The sequence below is a fragment of the Pseudopodoces humilis genome, chromosome 9 (genome assembly GCF_049639895.1).
Source record: "Pseudopodoces humilis isolate 2021_Gansu_Grassland_sample_001 chromosome 9, ASM4963989v1, whole genome shotgun sequence".
NCBI classification, from domain to species: Eukaryota; Metazoa; Chordata; class Aves; order Passeriformes; family Paridae; genus Pseudopodoces; species Pseudopodoces humilis.
Window position 1 is genome coordinate 18,511,871 of NC_142208.1, and position 25,779 is coordinate 18,537,649.

General features: G+C 39.3%; 1 protein-coding gene across 6 annotated transcripts in view; it reads right to left on the reverse strand.

Moving 5' to 3' along the window:
- Window positions 1-25,779, reverse strand: part of ARHGAP22 (Rho GTPase activating protein 22) — a 130,163-nt gene that overhangs the window by 93,531 nt on the left and 10,853 nt on the right. For all 6 annotated transcript variants that reach the window (XM_088059531.1, XM_088059528.1, XM_088059527.1 and 3 more), the window contains exons 2-3: window positions 19,076-19,275; window positions 14,965-15,052 (exon numbers count right to left, since the gene is read on the reverse strand). In XM_088059531.1, coding sequence (XP_087915657.1) covers window positions 14,965-15,052; window positions 19,076-19,255 — 268 coding nt within the window. In that variant the 5' untranslated portion in view covers window positions 19,256-19,275. The remainder of the gene's footprint in view (window positions 1-14,964; window positions 15,053-19,075; window positions 19,276-25,779) is intronic.

Below are 25,779 nucleotides of genomic sequence, written 5' to 3' on the forward strand. Positions count from 1 at the left end.
ACATGCTTGGTTCAGACAATCAATTTGAGAGCTTCAAGAAAGCATTTCAAGATTTGTTTTCTTGTTTTTTTGTTTCTATTATTGAAACGTTACAGTTTTAAACTCGCCTTATTTTCACAAGATATTTGGAAAACTGACAAAAAGTTTGTCTTACCTTTTGGTTATGTGACATTACCTAAAGGAATTAAATGGTTCCAGATGAAAATAGCTGAGATTTACTGTAATAACCATGTATTTAAAATAACAATCTTCAAGTTTGCATTCATTACAAAAGGAAGGCAGAGCCTCTGATATTCTTACCCTGTGGACACAGTGTGACATTACCCAAAAAACATTGCTGTGCAAAATGGAGCTAAAGAACATTTAATCCTTCTCTCATATTTGCTCCAGATGACAAAAATTACAGTGAAGGTCAGCAATAAAATAAGCCAATATTGACAGCTTTCAGAAAGCCATCCAAAGTTTGCATATAAATGAACCATCCGTGCTCTGAGTTTCACAGCAAAATACAAATTTCATCCAAAACAAAGAAGCTCTTCAACTGCTCATTAAAAAAGATACATTTCAGAAAATTCATTAATGAACTGGTGACTTTGATATATATTTGGGTCAGTCTTGACTGTGAAAAAATTTGAAAAAAAATGCACTCAGAAAAGACAAAACCCTCGGGGAAAAAAATTATAGCTAAAGAGTTGTTCATTGATAATTAAACCAAAAAAAGTGTGAGTGAAAATGTGATTAAATAAAGAGCCCTAATGTCTAGTAAACTAAAATACTATAACCACTACCACCTTTCTTATAATCTGAAAAATCCATATAACTAATAAAAACCAGGACATTCATTCTCTACATACCTTCAGTGCACTTTGCAGATCATTTGTCATTTTAGCTTCAGAGGGCACTCATTAAATTTCCTAAAATTTAAGCCAATATGTGTCCTTGGTCAAACATACTGCCAGTCTGAATCCTGCCAGACAGAACGAGCTAGCAGGGGATCAGACCACCAGAGTGCATGCATACAAACCAGACACCATTTTTTGTGAGGGCAGAGGAATGATAGTCAAGATTAAAACAAAAACATTTTGAGATAACTGAGCAATGTCTGGGAGATGCAGAAGTCAGATGTCTATATCTGTCATCCCATGGGAAATTCAAGATTCTTTAATGTCTAAACCACACTTAGTTTCTCCTTTGGATGCAGTCAGGCCCAGGCAGATGATCTCAGCAGTCAGCTAATGAAGGTAAGAGGGCAGAACTGCCACTCAAATATTTTGCCTAAATAAAGGAAACTCTAGAAACTCTCATCCTAGATTGATTGCTACAGGTACAAGGCCTGACACAACCTGAAGGGTGGGAAGGCTTAACACAAGATTAATATATCAAAGATAGTCAAACCTGTCTGGGTCAAATAAAATAAAGATTTTATATATAATTTCTAATATTATTTAAAATGCATTTATATTTACACTCAGCAAAAAATTCAAGTAGGTATTAGGCCATTCATGCAGTAAACAAGGTGGATATGCCTGCACTTTTCCAGCAACAAAACCCGTTTACTCTGCAGTATGATTCCTTGGAGACTGCTTTCTCTTAATACACATAAGTCAGTCTGTAGAGCAGGATCTGTTCAAGGTGGGATTTCTGTAATTCTTAACAATTTGACCTTTTAGACCTAGAGTTAACCATGCATGTCTTCTCTTTAACAGCATACACCAACTTGAGACTAGGCTTTACAAAATCAGGAGCCCAGAGTACAATGTCTAAATTTGGATAAACCATTAGGCTGATATTTTAAAAACTCCAAGGACTTAAAAGATCCCAGTAAAACGAACTGGTGCAGACTGAGTGTCCTAAGATTTTTTTTGATAATGCATCTACTTTGCACATTTTTTTTTTGCTTCAGCCATAGCTCTTGGCTCCACCATCTGAAATTCTTGATTTTAAGTTCACATTCTCTCTCATTTCTTAAGAAATGCAGTAGTGTAGTGCCTGCCACTGAAAAGGAAAGCCAGCAGCTGAATATTATTGTGTGAATATTGAACTTTTATATTTCTCTACAATGCTAAATATCTGGAGCCAGAGGTAAAGATTTCAGTTTCAGTTAAGCCAACCACTTGAATTCTGGGGGGGAAAAAAGACTAACCAAGTAAATTTTTAAAAAATTACAGGATAGCAGAGGAATATGTTATTCTAGTTCAATGATTCATTCCAGACATGACTGAGTACTAGTGGCTGAAGGTATTTATTAATCATTTCTTTATTAGGAGACAAGTGGTTTTTGTGACTCCCAACTATGTCAGTTACATCTCTAGAACTGGGAAAGCACTCATTTTGGAAGCTTTTTTAGACATAAGGCCAAGATTACATAGCTTTGGGGATTTTCCTCACCATTCTCTCCTCCCCAAAAGGCACAAACTTATCTGAAGAACACAAATGCTAGCACAACCTTGCACCATAACTATTAAATAGGTGAACTGGTCTTCATAGAGAATGGACCTAAGCCAGCCAGTACAAAACGTGCATTCATGAAAAGCTCACAATGTATACTAATACCCAGGCCCAAAATTCAGAAGAATGTGTTAAAATTTTCAAGCTAGGCCAATAAAAGCTTGTTTTGTCTGATCTGAAAAATTATTTATACTATGATCTTCTCTATATCAATCAAATAATCTCTAAGTCAGGGCAAATTATAGACTTCCTCTCCAAAAGTTAAAGTCTTGGTAAAGTGAAAAGTTGATTTTGTAAGTCAGATTCAGCATGGATTATTCCCGGGATTTCCAAAATACATGGTGAAACAAGTAGAAGTGGCTTGCCAGGGCACAATGGGAGCATTCTGTGACTCTCCAAAAATTTCCCAATAACCATTGGGCTCAGAAGAAAGAAAAGACTATTCCTGCAATGTAATAACACAGGTAGAAGAGTACATTACAACCAGTCTTAGTTCATATATATCTAAGTACTCTAAGTCTCTTAAAGACCTACTGTATTTCTTAAAAGAGCCTGAAATTGCCAAGTGAATTTTTTAGCCTAGTGTTTATTAATAAAGTGACATGCTACCTCCCTTTAAGGCTTTTTTCCTGTGAGAGCAGAGCAATGTAAACCATCCTCACCCTTTCAAACCCCAGTCTTCATCATCCCCTGCCCTCCAAATACATACTTCTAGTATGTTTAATATAAACTGCAAAGGAAATGTTTTTTAAAACTCCAATGGCTCCTAAGACTTTGAAAAATAACCTGCTGAGAGAAGAATTAGACCTTCATCATTTAAAGGAACAATTTATAGTTGATCTATTCTTCACAGAAGACATAAGCACAGAAAACATGAGTTCAGTATAGATATATCACCAGACTGTATGAGAGACAGCATGAAAGTGCACATTTTGTATTCACAGGTTGCCTTGCCCCGAGTGACCTAAAACACATTCCTGCTAACCAGGTTAGGCTAAGTTTACAATGGAACACAGTTCTATAAATAAAAGGCTCACAGGCTTAAAAAAATAAAAAAAGAAAGGATCCAAAGTCACCTGTTCTGTCAGGAATAACACTTCAAAATATCTGGCCTTGTCCTATTAAAGAATTTCTAGTCCAGAAAGAGTCAAAAGATACTGAGTTTATAAAAAGTTCCTCTGATTTGACTACATCCATTGTTTTCTCTTCTCCCTCCAGTCACTGTAATTCCAAGAGAAATTCAGTCATACCATCTGACACTCCTGTGACAATAATTTTCACTAGCATTTGGACATTTTTTCATATTAATGGCCATATTTTAGGAGATTCACAGATGTCTACCTTCTTTGCTTTTTCCTTCAAATAATGACTCTACAAGCTAAAGCACTTGTGAAGAGCAAAAAGGCATTCCTTGAATTATGATGAACTAAAAAAATTAAAGAATTTTAGGTGCAAGCATCAACAAATGAAGAAATCTTGGTTGGAAATTCCAGTACAGCTTTAGCCACACCGTGCTAGCGAGTACATCTCCAGGTATTCGTTTTGAGGGCATTAGCAAGCTTTTGGGCCTCTGGTGTTGAAGTTCTGAGAAAACACAAAAAAATACCTGAATAATCAAGCCTTACATATGGCCAAAATCCCCTTTTGCAACTGGTTGTGGCAAAGCTGACCTTATTCCTGTTCCATTTCTGTCGGAAGAAGGGCAGTGTTGCCTGGAGCATGAACAGCTCTTAGCTGCAGGTGGGCACGCTGGCTAACATCAGCAATTCCTGCCTGGCACTGCCCTGCATCCATAGCTGCTCTTGTACAGTTCACACCAGCTAAGAGCCCAAAGGGGAAGATCACCTAAGCACACAGATTATAAGAAGCAGTTTTACTGCAAATACCTGAAGGCATCTTGTTGCCCTTAGCACTTCAAACTATAAAAGGAACCCTTTCCTAACAGATCCCAGTGTACATAGCACAGACAGCCCACTATTAATGTATGCAAGCTTTTGCACTTACTAACTTCAAAAAATCCTTGCTTCTAGAAGAGAGGGGAAGATCTGCTTTGACTCACAGAATGACAGCTCTTCACTGACTGCAGAAATTAAAGCTAATGGCGTTAAGGTTTGAGCTTCCTGAGGATGTTTTGCTGAAGGTGATTAAGAAATAACTCCTTATACGTAGCTTAGTATTTTCATCAAAGTTACCAAGACTAAAGCAGAACTCTGTGCTGGCATTGGCACTAAAACTGAAGGCAAAACTGCTTTCCAAGAGGAAACAGCTGTAACCTCAAAACACTACTAAGGGAGAACACTGAATTTCTTCTCACTGGTCCTCCTCAATCCTCATGCATCCCCTTCAGTAAGACAGTTACCCTACAGGCCCACACCCATAATTATGACACCTTTCAGAGACTCCACCAGCTTCAGAACCAGGGCCGAGGTGATAATATTTCTCTTACCAAGCATGATCATAAGCACAATATTTCCGTTTGTTTTAACTTCCTCTATTCTCTGTTGTGATGTGTTTGGGTGACAGAGCTAACTAAAGGTAGGATGTCTGCTTTCATATTCTACAGTATTAGCAACACATGACACTTATGATCTGTAGAGCACCTATAAAGGACACAGGGACAAAAACTGGCAGCTGAAGCCTGGTTTGTCATTCAAAGTGGACCAGATATAATTTAATCTGGAAAATATCTTCTGCTGAACCCTTCCAGAAGGAATCATTTTGAGTCTCTGATTCATTTACAAACCACATGATTTAAAAGCAGAGACTTGATAATTTCTGTGGCACAGAAGGATCTCACACAATAGTGATCTTTGCAGACACTTTTCTTTGTGTTAATAAAAGTAATCTTTCTCCTCATTACATTACAGGCTTTCTTTTTACACAATTATACTGGAACAGAATTACTAATGTAAACAAGACTCTTCACCTCTCAAGTCAGCAGTTGCCAGAGTGCTTACAAATCTTCATAGTAAAATACACAACCCAAAATTCAGGGAAGCACCACAATTATCCTTCAATGCAAGTTATTACTTGCATCGTTAGTCTTTCTCTATTGTCTTACACACACTCCCTTTTAACACTGTATACTTTTGGTTTCACAGCTCTTTCCTTTGATATCTCAAATTCCTCCTGCCCCTTCCCCCAGGTTTTCTGTTTGACAGTTGGTGGTTAAAAACAAATCCCAGAACAAATAACAGTGCTTTAGGAGTCCAGGATGATACATAACCTCTTTGATAGCACATGGAAGCATAGGTATCAACATCTTAAGTGGACTTCACTTAGATGAGCAATGGACTCTGCCTAAGATTAAAAGGCAGACTTGAAAAAATGTGTCTTAACTGGCCTGTTCACCTGTTAGAGACAGAAGACACATACTTTGATAAACATTTAAAGTCTGTGAAAAGAAAAAGCTCTATAATGACCAACAACCTGAACTTCGTCTTCCTAATAGAAGAAATCACATTCATTTCAATTAGTTCTTGAAAAAAATTAGGAATATTAAGCTCATCAGAATGTACTACACTATACAGACCACAGTCTTGACCCCAGCTGACTCACTGCCTTTAGAGAGCATTACCTTGAGCAGAGCCCCTGCAACGAATACTGTAGGGGCACTCTTAAGCTTACCGTGAGTTTTAGGGAATAAAACTGTTGTAATGCTAATAAATTCAACATAGATTAGCCACACTGCCATAAGTGTACTCAGCACTCATGCATTTCCCATAGTGAAACTATACCTTGATAACTAGCACAGGTAGTTAAACCCATTCCCAGTAAAAAACAAACACCCTCCCAAAAAAAAACACCCAAAAAACAACAAACCACAAAAACAAATCCAAAAGAAACAAAAAAAACCCTGTGTGCTCTTAAGCTGGGTCTAAGGCTTAAGTGTTACACCACAGGCAATACATCATTGTCATATTTCCTCCTCCCTGTGAAGGTCAAAAAGCCCAGAGCAATGAGGTTCTCACTGATAGCACATTAATTATCCCTAAAGCATTTCAGACGAATACAGAGGGCTTTTTGCCTGTGAATCCTCTCTCACAGGTGTTTGACAGTGGGCCAGCTGCCACTTCAAACTGGTACTAGTGCATTCATAAACACCCCAGATAGCAGTTTCTCAGTTATACTCTCTTTTGGATCCTGGACCATCAGATTATCAGCTGTGTGTCTCCCTTTCCCCCCAACACTTATGGTGGGCCTTGTAAAAAGGACCTGTGGTTTGTTTTTTTTATTTACCTTTGCTTCCCAGAATCATTTCCACATGGTATTTTGAAGTCAGTGTGTTTTACTGAGCAGTTAAGGTGTAGTGCTGACAGGTACCTCAAAAACGTGAGTGGTGCTGCCTTACAGGATTTGTCAGTATCATAGAACACAATCACAGAATCTTTAAGGTTGGAAAAGACCTCCAAGGTCAAGTCCAGTCCTTGACTAAAACACCACAATGTCAACTAAACCATAGCATTAAGCCCCAGATCCATTCTTTTCTCAAACACCTCCAGGGACAGTGACTTCACCACCTCCCTGGGCAGCCTGTTCCAAGGCTTGACAACACTTTCAGGGAATAAATTCTTCCTCATGTCTGCCCTGAACCTCCCCTGGCACAGCTTGAGGCCTTCTCCTCTTGTCTTTATTTCAATTCTGCTACAATTTAGTCTGTGCTGTGACATCGCCATATATCCTGTATCTTATTTGACTTCATCATGCTAACCTAACAGAGAATTTTATTAGCCTCAGGGATCCCAGACACTGCATAAATCTTGTGGAGAATTCATCCATTTTTATTGCAAATGGGAAAACAGCTGTTTCTGGGGCTGAACAAAACCCATAACAGCAGCAACAGAGCACACAAGCTGTAAAACATCACTGAAGACTTGATTTCTGACACTCTAGCAATATAGAGATGATACTACATAACTGATCATGCTGACAGTTTGATAAGCATATCTCTATGTAACAAAGCTGTACTTGCACCAGAATTCTTTTTTAAAAAATCACTCTACTTACTACACGTGCCTTAGGACTTAATATATTATCCTCAAGGCAGGATATTCAATAGCAGAACTCACTCTGGAAGGTCTCAGCAGGAAGCATTCAAAATCTTACCTAATTTGCACCGAAAAAATCAACCTGAGGGGATCAAATGATGCCTTGTACATTTCTGCTACAATGTGCCATCACACTACAAAGCCATATTTCTATACCCAAAGGGCAACCTATATAAAATGCTATATTTGTCTCTCAGGAATACAATGAGTTAAGGAAGACTGCTCAAAACCAGTCAGAGGTTACATTTTAATGATCTGCACTAGCAGAAAGCCCTATTCATGGGACTTCTTAAGTCTCATGCTCCTTTCACAGCAGGCATTATGCGATTGCAATTGAAGTTTTAAAAACCATCGTTCTTGTTGAAAGCCAGCACGTGCATTAATGATAGCTAGGTGCTACTGATCAGGGATCAAATGCAGAACTCTTCCTGGAATACAAATCCCAGGACAGCAGAACACTTCTGCTGTTGCAGCCCATTTCCAGTCCTACTTTCAACTGCCCATGGCCCCAGAGCACTGAGGGATAGAGAGAGTACAACTTGAAGTAGATCAAACACTTCTAATATAACAAAGGCAAGATCTTGCTTATTTCATGAAGCAGGATCATTACCTGCCAAATGCAAACATAAGCCTCATTCATTGCATATGCTAGGGGAAAAAAGAAAAGAAAGCAAAAAGCAATTTACAGGCTGCAGGTGCCTCCTGATGCCCTTCAAGATGTTTTAAACTGATAAGGTAAGGTGAACCAAAACATTCTTAACTATCAGAGAGCCTCACAGCCCTCAGGGGAAAAGAAGAGCCTAATAACCTTTCTGCAGAAAACTCTGGATGCGGTCCGAAGACCTTCACCTGCAGTGAATCATCATCTTAAGTAGGCAGAAGTGGATTGGTCAAGCTGTAGAGACACAGCATTGAACACAACTCTGATGAAATCAGTAAGGTTACATGAATTGAGAGCAAAGTTCAGTCCTTTTTTTACCACGTTCTTTTCATAAGAATTCAGTGACATGATGCAGTCAAGCATTCAGGGAAGGTACAGATCAGAAAATCAGTAAGCAGAGAAGCCTTGCTTACAGAAGATTTGAGCAGCCAGCATTTATCTGCACGAGGGAAATGAGAGCCTCCATTAATTTACTCTAATAACAGTTTGTCAACTTGAATCCATTGTAAGACAAGCCTAGAAATACTGGCAGCTGGTTGACACTTCTGCTGACACTAAAGGGAGTTATCAAGGTCTGGACATGCCACAAAAGCTATTTTTTTCAGTTCAATAAAAGAATCTCAGAATGAGGAAAGGAGTAATCCTGAGGAAGGCAGTTAGTATACCATTTGGGAAATGCCAATTCATTAAAACTGTAAAATTTTGAAGATACACATTTTGAAAAATAAGTTTAGCAGGCTCAGAATAGGAGAAGAGGAAAACAGACAGATGCCACTAAATAGCTCATAAGCACTGGGTCAGTACATTAACCTGAAACAACAGAGACCTACATCAAAGTTGCTTCCCCACACAGTCATTACTGTATGTGTCTATGCAGACATGTTCTGCTCTCATATCAAAGTTTTAAGACCAAAACAAGATTCAAATAGGTAAATAATTTGAACTTGAATGTTTTCAAAGACTTGATTTTGGCATCTGAGACAGCAGCTGTATATTGTGAATACATGGAGAGTGTTCAATATAGAATATTACAGAATCACAGAATATTCTGAGTTGGAAGGGACCCACAAGGATCTTCGAGCCCAGCTTTTAAGTGAATGACCCATATGGCCATCAAGCCCACAACCTTGGTATCATTAGCACCATCTTCAAACCAACTGAACAAATGTGCAGAAATGTATTCAGTGCTGTATTCTGCCTACAGAGCACAGTACTGGCTTCACAGGCTGGGCAGTGACGTTGTTAGGAAACTCTTGCTTGCTGATTTGCTTTGAGGAGACATGAACGAACAAAACAGAGTAGCTGGTTTCCTCTGAGAGGATGAACTCTGCTCTTGGGAATCAAGACACGTGCCATCACCGACAGCAAGAGTCCAAGCAAAAGCTGGAAAGAACCAGCACCATCTAGTGCTCAGGAGAGACGGAGCAAGCAGAACAGGAAGAACAATGCACTAACGCTTTCTAGGCACAGAAGTTCAGGATATACACTTTCAAGGAGACTCAAACTGCACTTGAGCATAAAAAGATATTCCAGCTGGGAAAAGGCAAGCAGATGTACCCATCAGCATCTGAGTGTGAAAACGTTATTACCTTAAAGGTCTCAACCCAAGATAAAAATACAAAACAGTTTCCAGACTATAACTGCAAAGAAAACATACAATTTTATCATTCTGGGCACTCCTTTGGAAAGACAATTTAGAAAAGAGATTTATTGCTTCTCACCCCTCAATAAGTGGAGAAGTCTATCTCATGTTCCAAGAGACAGTTATGGTTTTTAGTGGCATACAGCTGCATGCTCTCAGCTATGCTCCAGACATCTAGAAGTAATAAACACAGATCTGACAGGGCTTTCCACTGCAAAACCAAGACCAGCAATCTTCTTGTCAAGGTCAATGCAATGCCATGGACATAGTAACACCCATAGCTCTCTCTTGCTAAGTGTTTCCAGAATGCACCGCTGCAACTACACTGTCTTAAACTTTCTAGTAGGACTCAAAGTTACTTTATTTTGCTGCCATTTCCCCAGTCAATATGGTGGATGCCCAATCACAGAAATCTAAATATATCTCTCAAATATCAACATCATCACATATTCAGATATGCACAGTCAGTTTTCAGCTGCAGACTTCAGGAGAAAACTTAATTACCAACAGCAAACTCAGGATCCTGCTGTTAATTAGAATTGCAATTTGCATTGAATAATAGAGAACACTGAATGATTTTCAATGTATGAATTTCTAATTTCTCCTCCAGGTGTTTTAATTACACACCATCTCAACAGGAACTGAGATGAAAAAGCCACAAAAATAGCTTAATTGGTGTCGATCACCTGGGATGCTGAAGTGTACCACAGATCAGACTGCTCTGTGGGCATCATTCCACCTACTGGTACAAGACAAACAAGCTGCCACTCCAAATTCTCTGTCAGATATTGTCAACAGCACAAATGGACCCCTACAGAACAAGCAGACAGCAATTACTGTTCCTGTAAGAATTAGAACGCCTACCTTCTTATTCTGCCTTTCTTGACTTTCTTTCTTGTTATATAGCACAACCAAGGCAGTGAAGTAGCTTCTACATAAACGCTGCACAAAGTTACTGCAGGAGGCATTTTATTTTGCCCCAACCTAACTTCTGGCATGGTGCAACCACCACTCCATCTTTGAAGGATGCAAGTCCCTTTTGTAAGGGCAAGTTGCCTGTATTGAATTAAGTCTTTATAATTAACTGAAAGAGCACACCATAGAGAACTGACTTCTAAAGTTTTGAAAATAACCTTTGACATGTAAATCAAGTGTGGGCAGTGATCCTTGCTCTAAGTCTGCAAAAAAGACCAAGGTAACAATTATGAAGAGGACTGGACTGCCTCATTAAAGAGGAGGCTGGTGCTAACTCAACTGGAGCACAAAATACAACCTGAAGGTGAAGTTTTCATTACCTCTGTTCAACTGACCTGAAGTCCAACCGGTTTGGGAACTTTTTTCAGTTATAAGAGCTGAAATGAAAGATATGATTAAGTATCTGGAAACAAGATCAACCCCTTCAGCAGTTGTTTCTAATGAAAAAATTAAATGCATTACAAATCTGCACTCTTATTCTCACAGGAAGTCTCGGCTAAGAGCTGTCACTGTTCACCTTAGCAGAAAGCACTGTGACAATAAACAGGAATGAGCTATCATCAGTGGTTAGGAGACATCAAGATGTGTACCATGAACCTTTTATTCTGAACCTTTTTACTACTCTCCTCCTTGATTCTAAAAACTGTACTACATCAGGAAATTCTCTGTCTGCAGAAGAACTTGAGCATCTCATGGTGCTGCAGACTGGGGAATGAAGCTAGGTAGACCACTTGCCACAAGACATTAAAACATCCATTTTCTGAAAGGTGAGACCTCAGGAGCACTTAAGTCATCAGCATTCCTTAAGACTTTGTCAGAGCTTAATCCCTGTGGCTTCTTACAAGCTGCAATACACCACTCCAAAATGCACTGTAACCCCATGTCAACACTAAGTTGTCCTGTTGCCCCTAGCAACAGCAGATGCTGTCTCTGTTGCCAGATTTGGACTCCTCTCCCAAGCAACAAAGAAAATTTCCATCTATAAACACCAGATGCTGTGGAATTGTTACCCCAAATGGTACAACACCTGACCTCATACTACCCTCATAATTTTACACAAACATCCCCCACCACCTGCTAATGTGCACTGGAGTATGAGAGCAACTGGCACCCACGGCTTACCCCATTATTCCACTTTGAATTTCTAGCTATGGTGAAGGGAAGCATGAATTGATTCAAAAAGGTCCAGAAATTTACCCTGTTTCCCCAAAAAGGAATACAGAGAATATATTTCAGGAAGTCCTGTCACCAGATCAAACACTAGTTTGACTGTAGAACTGTTCTGCAGTCTCTCATGTCCCTAGTTAACCCTTCTCCCAGCTGCCCTATACAGCTTAGAAATGAACTTGATGAAACATGAATAATACACAATGCCCATCATTAGTTCTTGTTACTCAGCAGAAAAATCAATACATGCTCTGTTACAGCACTAGTCCCTGCACTCTGAGGGAACAGGTCCCACAGCCAAACTTAACACAGCCTGCAGCAGAGAAAAGGCGGCAACATCTCAGCAACAATTCCACAACAAGTACACTGAATGTGTTAGCTATTAATCACAAAATAGGCTTTTGGAGATAACTGGTACCACAGACTTTGGAACTCTTTGGAAATTTCTCAGATCTCAGCCTCTTCTATTTTCCAGATAAGCTGGTGTCAGCTATGGGTGCATTTTAGGAATGTTACACTCCATTCTAAATTTTGTTAGTTAAAGCTCTGATGCTGAATAGCCCAGTAAAACCTCAATCTAATACTTACAGCTATTGAATGTACCTGTATTCACAAAATCCCCAACTTAGCTAAGAAAACTTAAAAAATAGAAACTGTAGAGTCCTAGCTTATAATGGGATAAATTAAGCACAATTAGGCAGAAATGTGATCATGGCCATACATCCAACGCAGGGAAAGATGGGCAGTGATGAGAAATAAATATCTGGGTCCTGCAAGATCATTTGTGCTCCCCTTTCTAGCTGGCATCTGTTTCAGAGCTGCTCACTATGTGGGTGTTCTGCAGGCTGGCAACCACGCAGAACACGGTCATTTGAGAACACACGCAAAAAAAGAAAAGGCACTTATGCCAAAACCAGCACAGAATAAATGTACTGTGAACAAAATGGGGAACTCTTTGGGCCACATTCTCCAGCGATGTCTGTGTCAATTACGTTCTGTATTGACTGGCTATTTATAGTGCTTTTCGATACTATCCATCTAGCAACTACATTTGCTACAAACAGGGTTTACCTCCATAAGTTAGTGGTACACTGAATTGTTTTTCCAGGGGACACAGAAAAGTGCGATGTCAAAACCCCAGACTGAACACAAATATCCTGGGATCCACAATCATGCTAAACTGTGTCACTTTTTTCACTATGCTGAATAGCCCATTTCAACTAGCCACATGCCCTGCTTTACCAACTCACCTGAAGCAACAGCTGCCTGCAGTTTAGGACAATTCTCCTGTAGGCTACAGTAATATAATCTGATAAATTGGACAAGTAGCACAGAATTACTATTTTGCCATCTGGAATCAGAAGAAACTCAAACCTGCAGGAAACTCAGTCAAGCTCAGTTAATTATTTCAGATCACTGCCACAACAGATGGGATCATTCAGGATCACAACAACCCAAGTGCTTTCACATTGTAGGTCCACAGTCCTTCTGCACTAGTATGGGGCAGATGTGTCTCATTCAGAGCAACAATGAATGCCACTTCCTTGGAGATCCTCCATAGAGGCAACTCTGTGGGCCCAAGGTCCTGCTGTTTGTGGGGCCCTGCCTATGAGGGCACAGTGCAATATAAGGGGGAAAAAGGTATTAAAGGATAGTGCACAGTGATAAGCAAAAACAAAAAAAAAATAAAATCCCTTCTCCCCAAGTAGCTTCCTCCATGTCAAACAGAATTTTGCAACTAAGGTAATGCAAAACACTGCCTGATGCTGTAGTTGAAAACCTTACAGCACTGCCTGTTCTTGCTCTGCCTGATACTACCTCAAGAGGGGTGTGCAAAAATGGCATTTTAAGCTAGCCTAACAGGGTGGCAAGAAAAAGACTCCCAAATAGTAAAAACACACCTGACTCCACAGCAACAACATTCAAATACTGGGGCAAGCATTCGGCTTTAAAAAATTCCATTAAGAAACAAGAGGCAGCCTAAAGCAGTTACTTTTATCTGCCCTACTGACAGCACCAATGCTGTGGGGAGAGACAATGCTAAGCAGCATGGACAGGTAGTCCATGCAGGCCAAGCTGGCAGTGAAGTGAAGGATGATCGAGTGCACTCACACAATTTTTAGCACAATCACTTTTGCCTGTTCCTTTCTAGGAACTCGGGGTTCAGGTACAGAGAAATAGATGAAGTGGCTCAATCCTTTCACTGCTCTCATTCCTCTGTTGTAACACTGTAGCAGTGAAACAGTTTTTTTTTCCTCTGTAGATCCTGCTACCTGAAACTACCACCTGAATACAGTGCATTGAAACCCATGCATAGGGATGGTCCTCTCCCAAATACAATCAGAACTAAATCAACTGAATTCAGTTGCTCCTATACTGCAACAGGGAACTTAATTTTAAATCTATCCTGGAGATACCAGCTCTGTCCACAGCAAGTGTTTATATGGGAGCTAAAATGACTGCAAAAGTTTTACATTAATACTACAGTGACAGATCATTATATTTTCTACATTAAAAAAAATGTCAACCTCTCTTCCATGCCAGGTCATTATTTTCTTAAACCTTTCATCCAAAAGGGAAGTGTTTTGAAGCTTTCTGTCTGCCTTCCCACCCACTTCCCAAAATAGGTAGCATACATGAAAGATACTGCATCCAGAGACTGCATGTCCCTTTTCCAGAACTTCTGTGCTGTGTTCTTTGTCTGTTTCTCCCATAACAACTGGACAAATGCATCTGTTTGAGAGACCACACAACACTCCAAGCAAAGAGCCTTCTTCAAACAGGAAAGTCATGGAGCATGATGCATCTCAACTACCTTAAAATGAAAATGAGGTGCCACAGCAGCACTTCTATCCAGAACAAAGAATACCATGTAGTAAAGTTCTCTTTCGCAGTCTCACTAGATAGTCTCGCGAGTGTATCAGAACATTCAGGAGTATTCAGTACAACTCAATTTTCATTAGTGACAACTGACGGGAAATGTTGTGATTTTATAGTGAAAGCACAAAAAAGAGTTAGCATACCTGGGGTAATTTCAAAGAGATGTTTCCCTGGTTCATCCGGATTAGGTGGCAGCTCGTTCACCTGACTGCCTTGCAGAAGTATCAAACCCTGTAATGGATACAAACATTAGTGAAAAGGGAAAGACCGCTAAAAGGGTAAGGAAAAGATGATAAAATGTATAGTAAATTCAAGTCCTGCTCATCTACTCATCCCAACACCTTTCCACAGCTCTGATCAAGAAAAGATTTGGGCTGATCATCCACCTGCTTCACTGTCTTTTCTTTCGCACTGGACGCTGCTGTTTCCTCTAGAATAACACTACTCTGAGCATGCAGAAAGTGATTCTCCTTGGTTTCCATAACTATCCATAATTTATAGCTATTTCTAACTATTCCATAATTATCCTTTGCAAAAGTTTCATCTCGTATTACAACTACTCTTCCTACACCCTTGAATTTCTGGTTGCAGTGTGCATTTGAATAAAATGGCCGATTTTCCAGAGATTCTCAGTACACAGAAGTTCCCAGGGAAATACTGGAAGACAGCAGATAATTCAGATTTGCAAGACAATGGACTACCTTTTAATCCAAAAGGCTATAACTTCCCTAGAAAACAACCTGAGGCTCTTTACTTCCCAAGTTCAAATGCTGCCAGTATTCAGCTTCATTTTCGCTTTGAGCCCAAGCATAATTAACACAACATATTCCAGTTTGGGATTTCTGCATGGCTGGTGACAGTATCTTCAAAGTGAATAAAATCCTCTTAATCTATGGAAAAGCTGAAAAGACAGGAAGCTCTTGTCCAGTAACGTGAGCGAAACAAGCTGCAAAAATTCACCAATATTTTAAAGGGTTTCCAGTTTAGCATTCTTCAGGACGTATGCACAATCAGACAGAAAAAATACAGCAAGAACTGGCACTCTCAAGAGTTAAGTCATGAAGAGGGTAATCAGCAGTTCCCACTCTTGCACTGAACTGTCCTGGAATTCAAATGGGGTCCAAAGCATCTTCTCTTGATGAACAGAAAATGAAGAAAGTTGTTTCAGTCAGGTTTTTCACACATCTCTGGTTGATAAGAACATAGCTACGCATGTTTACTAATCTGGCAACAACCAAATCCAAGACACACTGTGCCATCATAACATTGGTAATCAAAACAAATTCTAGTGATGCTATTTGTCAGCTTCCAGAGCCACGTATAATGGAGTAATATAATTAGCATCTCAAGAGACAGACAATCCAGAATTTCAACTAACAGAAGACAACTCATAAGACCTTTGCAATCTTCTCTATAAAACAATGAAGCCAGGTGTGCTACTTTCCATTGCCACTATTCAGTATAACTTCCATAGCTTTGCTCCTCAGGAATATATCCTCCTACAAATGTTTTGTTCAACAGTGTCAAGGCTCAGCTCCTATCCCTTACCTAGTGTAAGGGTAAGGTTGTGGAAGGACATCGTGTTGGAGGACACTTCATAATGTCCATGCTGAGTGATTCCTCAAGAATGGTTGTAAGATTTAAAATTGAGGTACAGTAAGTCAGCACAACAGGATAAACCTTCAGCACCCTTACCTCCCAATCCTGTTGCCCTGAAATTTGGCTCTAAGGTTCACTGAAATTAGAAGGTAAACTGAAGACATTCCAGAGATAACAGAAAAACACAGGAAAGGTAACTTGACAAAAATGCAGATACATCTCAAATTATTCAAAATGGTATTGAAAAATATTGTATGAAACATCATCTTTAGTGGCCAGAACACATTCTAAAAAATTCTGCTGTTTTCTAAAGTACAAAATTCAAACCCATTGCAGATGCATTAAAGCCTTTTATCATGTCAAGTCAATACTGAAGGAAAGGTTAATGAATTAGTTGCACAGTGGATTCTGCTTCCCTGGAAATTGGGGAGGGGTGCATGCTCTCTCCTTTCCTGGGAATAGAAAAAAGCCCAAAGCTACTTTAAAAACCCACACATATTGACAGACTCGGTAGGAGCATCAAAAACTCTTTCCAGGTCAGTCCTCCCTTCCCCCTGTCCCCTAGAGTAAAAAAAAAAAAAAGAAAACCCTGCAGAAAAACAATGTCTACAAGTCCAACCTTTGGTCTTTGATGGAGTGGGCTGTGCCACAGCAACTGTCATGTGGCACACAAACATACACATCCTCAATAGTACTCAATCCATTAAGACAACAGAATAATTCCTCTTCACACCAGAAAGCCTGTGTGATTCTCCTGCCATTAGATTACAGCTCCATCTTTTCAGCAATACTATTAAAGGAAGAGTATCAACAGCTTCCTCTAAGAATCTGAAAGAGCAGGTTTTCATAAAAATAGGCAATGCAACATTCATAAAGAAAAAGATGTTGCTTTGTATTTCTCTTTTGAAACATTATGTCAAAAATCTCATTTGACTTTATCAGGTAAACAACAAGAATACAACTCTCTTCCAGAGTATATATAAATAATCAAGTAGGTGGAAGATCAATGGGAATTTCAGGGAAACTATTGATTTCGTTTTTACACACAAGCGTAAAGGTCATACTTAATAAATAAAACAACAAGATTTAAATTAAGCATGAGTACCTTTAGCTCTGAAGGAAATTAGGGCTTAATATCAATAACAACAGGTGAAAATATCTCCATGGCCTATAAAAATGATCTCCCTACAACAAAGGGTCTCAGTTGTCTTCCTAAGATGCATGGGCACACCTGTGCCATTGCCCCTTCATTCTAGAGAATCCCAAGCAACAGCTGTCTATAAGCCTCAAAAGTACATCTCATCTGTGGGATGCAAGCAGCCCTAGTTGAAATCAGATACAAATCCTAGTTTGTAACTCCTACAAGAATAGTTAGGACATAGTCCTGTACCATCCTACACAAAATGGCTCCCCACATTGATAAATGTATGGCAACCCTGTGCCCAAAAACAGTCAGGGTTAAAGAAAACGTTTACAACGTGACTACCTGAGGCCATTTCTTCCTCATCATGTTCACTGATGTGAGTCAGAAGTGCCCAGCTCTCCCATGTGCTTACATGCATTGCATAAGAAGATAAGGTGCCTGGTTTGAAGGTGCAAAATCCAGCTGTTACTGGCAGCATCCTGAGTAATCAAGTTACATCATCAAGTTCAAATCTCTCTAGCCTTTACACAGCAAACTTTCCATAATTATGGACCAAATCCCTCATCAGGAGAGTGCAAGATATAAGATGCAGTCAACATCCTCATTCATCTACCATATTTATGTCAGGCCCACAGGGGAATATTAGTTTCCATTCTCACTCTACAATGAAATTTATGTGTGACAGTCAAGCAGGCAGCTGCACCAAGAAGTTTAATAATTGTCTATAATGAGCATGTGGATGGTGATGATATTACACAGGCTGACTGTCACTCTGTAATGCATGTACTGACTCATCAGGAGCCAGCAGTACAGGGACATCGTCTGGCTCATTCAATTATGTTCCCACCGTTCAATGACTCTGGTTAAAGGCCTGAGTCAAAACAATGACTATGTGAATTATGATGTATAATCTACTACAGCAGCTAGGAAAGACCTTAGCTCAAATGCTCTGAGAGAATTTTACAGGCATTAGGAAAACATGAATAAGAAATACTTCATCTCCTCTGTAAGCTTTAGCCCATAGCACAACACCCACTCCCTCCCCCCACACTAAAACACATATTCCAGCCCATTCTCAGCATCTAACAAAACCTGCACACTGCAGGTTTTATACCTCACACACACAAGCCGGCTCTAAGCAGCTGGTTCACCTCATGGCTAACAATGGATTAGTTGGGAGATAACAAGTCCCAGCTGAGCAAGCAAGGTTAATCACTCCTGCCTCAGTAATCTGCAACTCCATAGCTCTTCTTGTCAAACTCCAGTCTCATAGCTGGCCATACTAGGATTTGGAGGTCAGCATGCCCTCCAACATAAACACCTTCTAACCTTTGCCCAAGCTCTTCCACTTGTCTGGTTGTAGAAAAACCTCCCTGCAACGTCTTGTGCCTTTGAACCTCCTTAAGTGTATATAGTTTTGATGAGGACAGAAAACAACTAAAATGAGCTGTCAGTCATAGCATGGCTGTGATCACAAAGAAGTCACAACACCTACAGTTCTCTAGCCATACCTGAGGTTTAGTTTCCTCTTCATCCTTATAATAGAAGAGCTGATCCCCACGCAGCACAAACCACCGCTGCTGCCAATTCTTCATAATGCTCCTTTGTTTCTTTAGCCAGCCACACTTCAGCACACGTTCTTGAGGATTTGGAGAAGATGGTCTGGAGGGAGGCCCAACCTGTTCACCCATCACCAAACTCCTTGACCGGGCTGGAAAGGCAATTACAGAATAAGTGAAACAAAAAATCATAGTAAGAGTAATCAGAGAGGATAAATAACTGTTCCACGCTTTCTCCTCAGATATGGACAGACATGTTTCCTTTTTGAACAGATACTTGTTTTTCAGGGTGTGCATTCAAGTCATGACAGTCAAACTCAGAACAAACATTACTTTTTGGTACTGATCACTCCAGAGTGTCTAAAAGTGCAAAATAAAGGTGCAAAACCCCCAAATATTTCCACTGAGGCTTCACTGCTCCTACAACCATTCTTTGTGGCAAATCATCACTGCCTTCCAGCTCTACAAGGATAATGCTAGTGCTCTCTCTTAACAGGATATTTGTCCAAAGAGGATGTGCAAATGTGTGGTGAGGAGGCATAAAAAGAAAAAGAAGAAAATATAAAAAAATATTGTCACTCCTCACACTACCAGTTTGGGGTGATTAGACAGGGAATCCAGATGCCAAAAGAGAGAGAAAAAAAAATAATAACTGAGGAAGATTAAAAAAGAGAATTGTCAATCAAAGTAGTGACTGTGATCCACACAAAAGACAGAGACAACACAGCTATCCAGAGTTATTAAAGTTATCTCACTCTTCAGGGCATTCTGACACTGAAGCAAAAAAAAACCAAACCAAAACTAAAAAACAAAAATCAAAAATAAAAAGACAAAATAGAGGAAAAAGCTAACATGTAAATATGAGGAAAGGTTTCAGAAACAGAAAAGAACTGAGGAAAAATTTTTAAAAAATTGAAAGAAGTCTATGGCTCTTTCTTTCTTCCTGTCTTGCATTAAGAGTACTAAAACTTGGGGCACTTAGAACTAGTCAGCAGTAGCAGACAATGATTATATACTGCAGGCAGTAAGCCAGTCCTCCAGAATGGATAGGTTAAGTGACCTCATAGGTCTTTTCCACCTCTATTTCCTTTGGATTTATGAAGTATCTTATAATAATAGTTATTTAATACTTCATGCCATTTTTCCTTCATTAGTGCTAATGGTCCTGCTCCTTCCTATTTTCTGCATTCAGCTAACTTAAAGCACAATTCATAACTGCCCACTCAGAACAAGGCATGAGTTTACAGGCCAGTACCAGTAAATCTGCGTCACTAATGTCTCACATTAACACTATGAACTGTTGCAGCTAAAAGCCAGGCAAGCTTCTTACCCAAGAATCCCTGATACACTACAGCTAATTCAAACCATCAGAAGAAAGTGCAAAGCAACCCTCTGCCTCTCAGAGTACTGTTTAATTTTGCCTCTTTTGGGTTCCAACTAAACATGGCCTTGATGATACCACATGATTGGTTTCTGCTCCTGGTGCCTCACCACACAGTGATGAAACTGCCAGTGTTTGCCAAAGAAAGAAAAATAATGTGGATGTAGTGGTGTTTGGGGAATTACCAAAAAAAAACCCAAAACAAAACAAAAATAAACAACAAAAAAAGCTTTAAAAATAATCACATTTGCAACATTAAAATTGTTCCTATTTCTTCACTTCCATGAAGCAAACAGCAAAATATGGAGAGACAGATAAGGGACTTAGGGCAGATTTTTAAAGTGCCTTCTCTGTGTAATCCAGTGAGGGAAATCACACTGGAGTCTGTGATAAAATCTGGTTTGACCTTCCTCATGACCTGGCAGTCAGGTCACCATGTAGTGCTTTATAAAGAGCTAAAACCAGCACATCTAAACACTTCCATCAGCAGAAGGCAGATTTGAATGGTAGCACATCTCCCATTATCAAAAAGTCACAGTGACACAATCTCCACTTTTATAGTTCCGTATACTTTCTCCTTCTACTCTGTCTTAAGGATCCACTCGCCTCTCCTGTAACCATCCATTCTGACCCCAACAACCTTCCAGTTTTATAGACAGAAGATGGAATCACTTTGTGAAATTTCAGACTCGATGAAAGCCCTGACAGTCATATGGATTTTTTTTCCCATTTCTCTAAACTGCTAAGGTAAATCCTGCTGCTCTCAACAAAAAATGTGAATAACAGATTTTGTCTTGTGGTTCAATCAAGAGAAATTAGTTTTCAAATTATAACTATTTCATGATGTAAGGACTAAATTTTTTTTTTGTTTTTAGTTTCACTTCAAAATTTATTTAAAACTTGAAATATTGTAAGAAGTGCTGCTGTGGCATCATAGCTTTTTCAGAATTACTGTTCTCTTAATTTTTGCCTAAAATACATTGCTGAATTTATGTGAGCTAATATATAGCATTAGTTCTGCATAAGGAAAATTTACCAGCAACTTTTGGATTCTGCTAGGTAACCCAGTGCTCCTTTGTTCTGATTATTTTTATATGTCAAAACAATAGTTTTTAAAAAAAATCTTACAACAGAGTTCATGTAAAAGCAGGCTTTGGTATATCCAGGCCTATTCTCTAAACTCACTCACTGTAGTCTGAGCTCTCTCAGGTATATTCATTCCTGTAAATATCAAGAACCACTTTCCCCCACACAGCCAACATGCTCAGGCTTTAGTATCAGCTCTTCTGGTAGCACAACATCCTCTGGCAGATGATTACAGAGGTACCAGGACACCTTGCTCCCTCCCCATCACCACCAGGACATGGAGGACCCTGTTTCACACACAGGCAGTAAGAAAACTCACTGTTCACTTTTAAATGCCTATTGCAGAGGCCCATAGGAATTGAGTTGAATAAAACTTCTCTGCCTCATCCCAGGCCACATTTTACCACTATAACCAAACCGTAGTCTGGTTTAGACTGTCCAAATTCCAACTCACATTTGTGTTACAAATTACGTAATTACAAAAATATCCCAAAACTTTGTTTTCATCAAGGGCACTAAAATGGTTCTTGGGCAAAATCTTGGCTATTAAAGTAACCAGTTAGTCTAATGATACCAAAATCCATCTTTCAGTAAGCACCTAAGTAATTTCCACATTAAAGTACCTTAGCACTCTCCAACTTAAGCATGAAAATCCTACCAGCCCCCAGTTTTCCTGACTTGCATGTAATTATGTACACCCTCTGCTACTTTACCTCTCCCTATAAAAATAAATTAGTTTTATTTAACTGGAAATGTACCATCTATATTGACACAGACCTCACAAAAGACATCAAACATCTTGCTTTCAAATGTTACCAAGTATGTTACCTTGTATGTTCCCTCAGTCCTCCTTTGATACTATTTGTACAGCTCACCAAGTAATTATTTATTTTAGTCAAGAGTTAAAGCTTTCATGATCAGTCTCTGGAGAATGCAGATCTTTTTCTCATTTTATTTTATGCAGCACCATGTCTCAGTCAATTGCTATGATTGTTAATTCTTCATGCTGTCTCAGCTTTCCATTTCCTTAGTCTCTGGTCGTGGCTGTAATAGTTAATTTCATTAGGGAGATACTTAGCAACTTCATCTGCAAGTCAACAACATGGATCAGATAGAAATTTTTAGAAAGAGGAATTATTTATGGCTATTAACAGCATTGATGCTTATATTGCATGCTTCACAGAATACAATAATTGCATAGAGGTCAGAAGAAAACTTTTATGGATGAGCAGGGCCTGCCTTTAAAGAAGCAGCTATCTCCAATTACTGGGATCAAAATATCTGCTTTGATAACCTGATGCAGTACATCAAGCACCTGATTCTTAATGGTAGAAATATATTATTTGTACTTATCTAACAGAATTATGGAATCAGCAGAACATAAGGAAGAAAACAAATCAATAAAGCAGACTCACAACTCAGCAAATACTTTACATGCTCTGGAGTTCTGATCCAGTAATGTGTTTTCAATAACACCACACAGGTTGGTTTCACTCTTCACATTGTCATTAGTCTATTATTGATTTAGTCATACACCTGAGCTCTTAACAGAAATCAGTGTAGAAAGGATTCAAAGTCTCCTTGGGAAAAGGTTTAGGATTCATTTGCACAGCACGGCAGTACTGAAATGCCAACCAGCCGCCCACACCATACCCACTCAGCAGCAGGGAAACAAGGGAACTGCAGCACAGCAAGGTAACAACACACCGGGCAGACCCGCAGGCGGCACTAACGAGTCAAACCATTTCGGGATGGTAAATCATTACATAAGGCAAGAATCAAAATTACAGACCTAGAAATTGCTCTTAAGCCTGGAAGTGACACTGGCACATGGAAGTTCTCGTATCCAGATGAGGATGGGAGGAGGAATATGAGCCAAGGCAGTGAAATGCTGCTCAACACTCACTGTGCAAATGCCTGAGACTATACTAAATGAACTCCCCTCCGAAATCCCATACTTGGTTGTCATGCCTCTTATAGTAAAATCAAAGATTATTCTAAGGAGTGGATGGGTCAAATTGGATGGAGCCACACTGCCACTCCTTACAGAGGCAGCAATCCCTATCCAGAGGGCCATACACCACTACAAGAGTTCCTCTGCAACTCAGACCTGCCCCCAAGCAATATCCACATTCCTGTTTTCTCATCACATCTATTTTCTACCCTGCACATGCATATAATAGGAACATCGTCTTCCCTTCCCTATCCATACCACCCCCCCTTCCTGAGTTCAATCCTGCCTGGCAGTATTATACAACCTCTTCTGCTCTCCTTCTCCCACTCCCAGCTCTGAACACCACTAGAGATTTGAGCACTCAGAGTACTTACTTAAACCAGACATGGAAAGCAATCAAGTCAATGAAATTCAATATCAATTAAAGATTCAATCTTTTGAAATTTCATAGATAATTAGCTAAAATCAATATAGTCATTATAATTTATTTTGGCCAACAAACTGTCCTACAATAAAGGCACTTTGCTGTGATGTTCCTTCAGCCTGATGACACAGTGACACTACATATTATTTCTAATACTGTCTTTGTTTAGCATACTAGCCACAAAGGGAAGCGGCTTCCCATACTATAAACAATATTCTCAGTTGATTTATTTAATTCAAATTTGGCCTTATAAAAGGATTCACTGGAAATGCAGGTAATATGCCTATAAAGAGATACTGAATTTCCTTTCACTGAATTGCAGGCAATAAAATACTTGGTTTGGCTTTTTCTGTGTCTATCACAGAACCATATTTGTCTTTGAATTTGATTGCTAAGATACCAACTCAGTAAGTATAAACAAAACCAAGGTACTTCCTCAGTACAATCTGAGAATTAGGCATCTTGAAACACAATAATAAAAGAATTAAAGGCTGAATATTTGAAGTGGTTGGTCACAAGATATTTTTAAACAACTAGAAGAATATCAGTTACACGGACTTGGCAAGGGCTTTTAGTTCCCTCAATACAGAGAAGCAATCTCTACAGAAACAAAAAGGTGCTACACAGCTGCTCACATTTTGTGATCAAATTGACATTTGCCACATTCAGAAACACTATCATAAGAGCCAGCTTGTGCTCCATCACTTCTACCTGATAAAGCCACACCTGTCTACTCAGAACATTTTATAGAGCAAAGTGACATGCTATGTTTACTTCCTTCCCTTCCCTTGATTTATTTTTCTTTCAGACAAAATAAAAATGGAAAAATAAATGGGTCTGGAAACACTTTTTTTTTCCCCCCAAGAAACCTCATAAATGCATTATACTGGAAGCAGTTCTGTTGCCTACTGTCCAATCAAAGGAAAAGCAAGGAGACAGCTTTACATATGTTTGTCTACTAACTTGTACTTTCTGCAGTGGTTGGGAAGCCGAAGTATCAAACCAGGATTAAAAAAGAGAAAAACAAAGCTCAAAGTCTGATGGAAGGATCTATTCGTATAACTGTTTACTTGTTAGTAAGTTTCTGCAAGAAAAACTGCATTCCCAAATACCACTTCATAAATCTAGAATCCAACATGAATTGGTACAATTTACTAGGCTATAAGCCAGTGTACTTTCACTCTCAGACTAGGGATGACCGCTGTTAGAAATTGGCTGTATTCATAGTCTGAAATACCTTTCAGCCCTTAAGCAAAGAGCAGAAACTCTGGTTATAGATAATTTAGCTGTAGGTAAGCATATTCTGTTTAAAAATTAAAATCACACCCAAATAAAATTTTAAAAAATCTGACATAAACACATATACAGACTATTGAGCAGAAAAATACCAAAGGGAGGGATGAAGGAAGATCTGAATATCAAGGAAACAACCAAAAAGCATATTTCAACCATGGCCAAAGGATCTGAGCCAGCCTAAAAGACTTTAGCAGGGAAAGATGAATGCCCAAAAAGGAGCCCAAATGGCTTGGGAAGCTGGACTTCTTCATGAAGAAGCACCCTGTCGCTACAACACAGTGTCATCTCCTCTCAAAGTCCAAATGCTGAGGGTTCTGTTTTCAAGCTGTTTGCTATTTTATAAATGTTCTCTCGTATCCCTTTTGTACTGCCAGACCAGTCAGTGCTTTTTCACTGGCAAACATACACCAAGGAGCTCTGAAGCATAGCACTAGACTGCATAAATTCTTTATATCAGCATGCTTTAAGGGTGAATGTGCTGACAGTACCTGGCAGGAAGCGAGGTAGGATTTCCT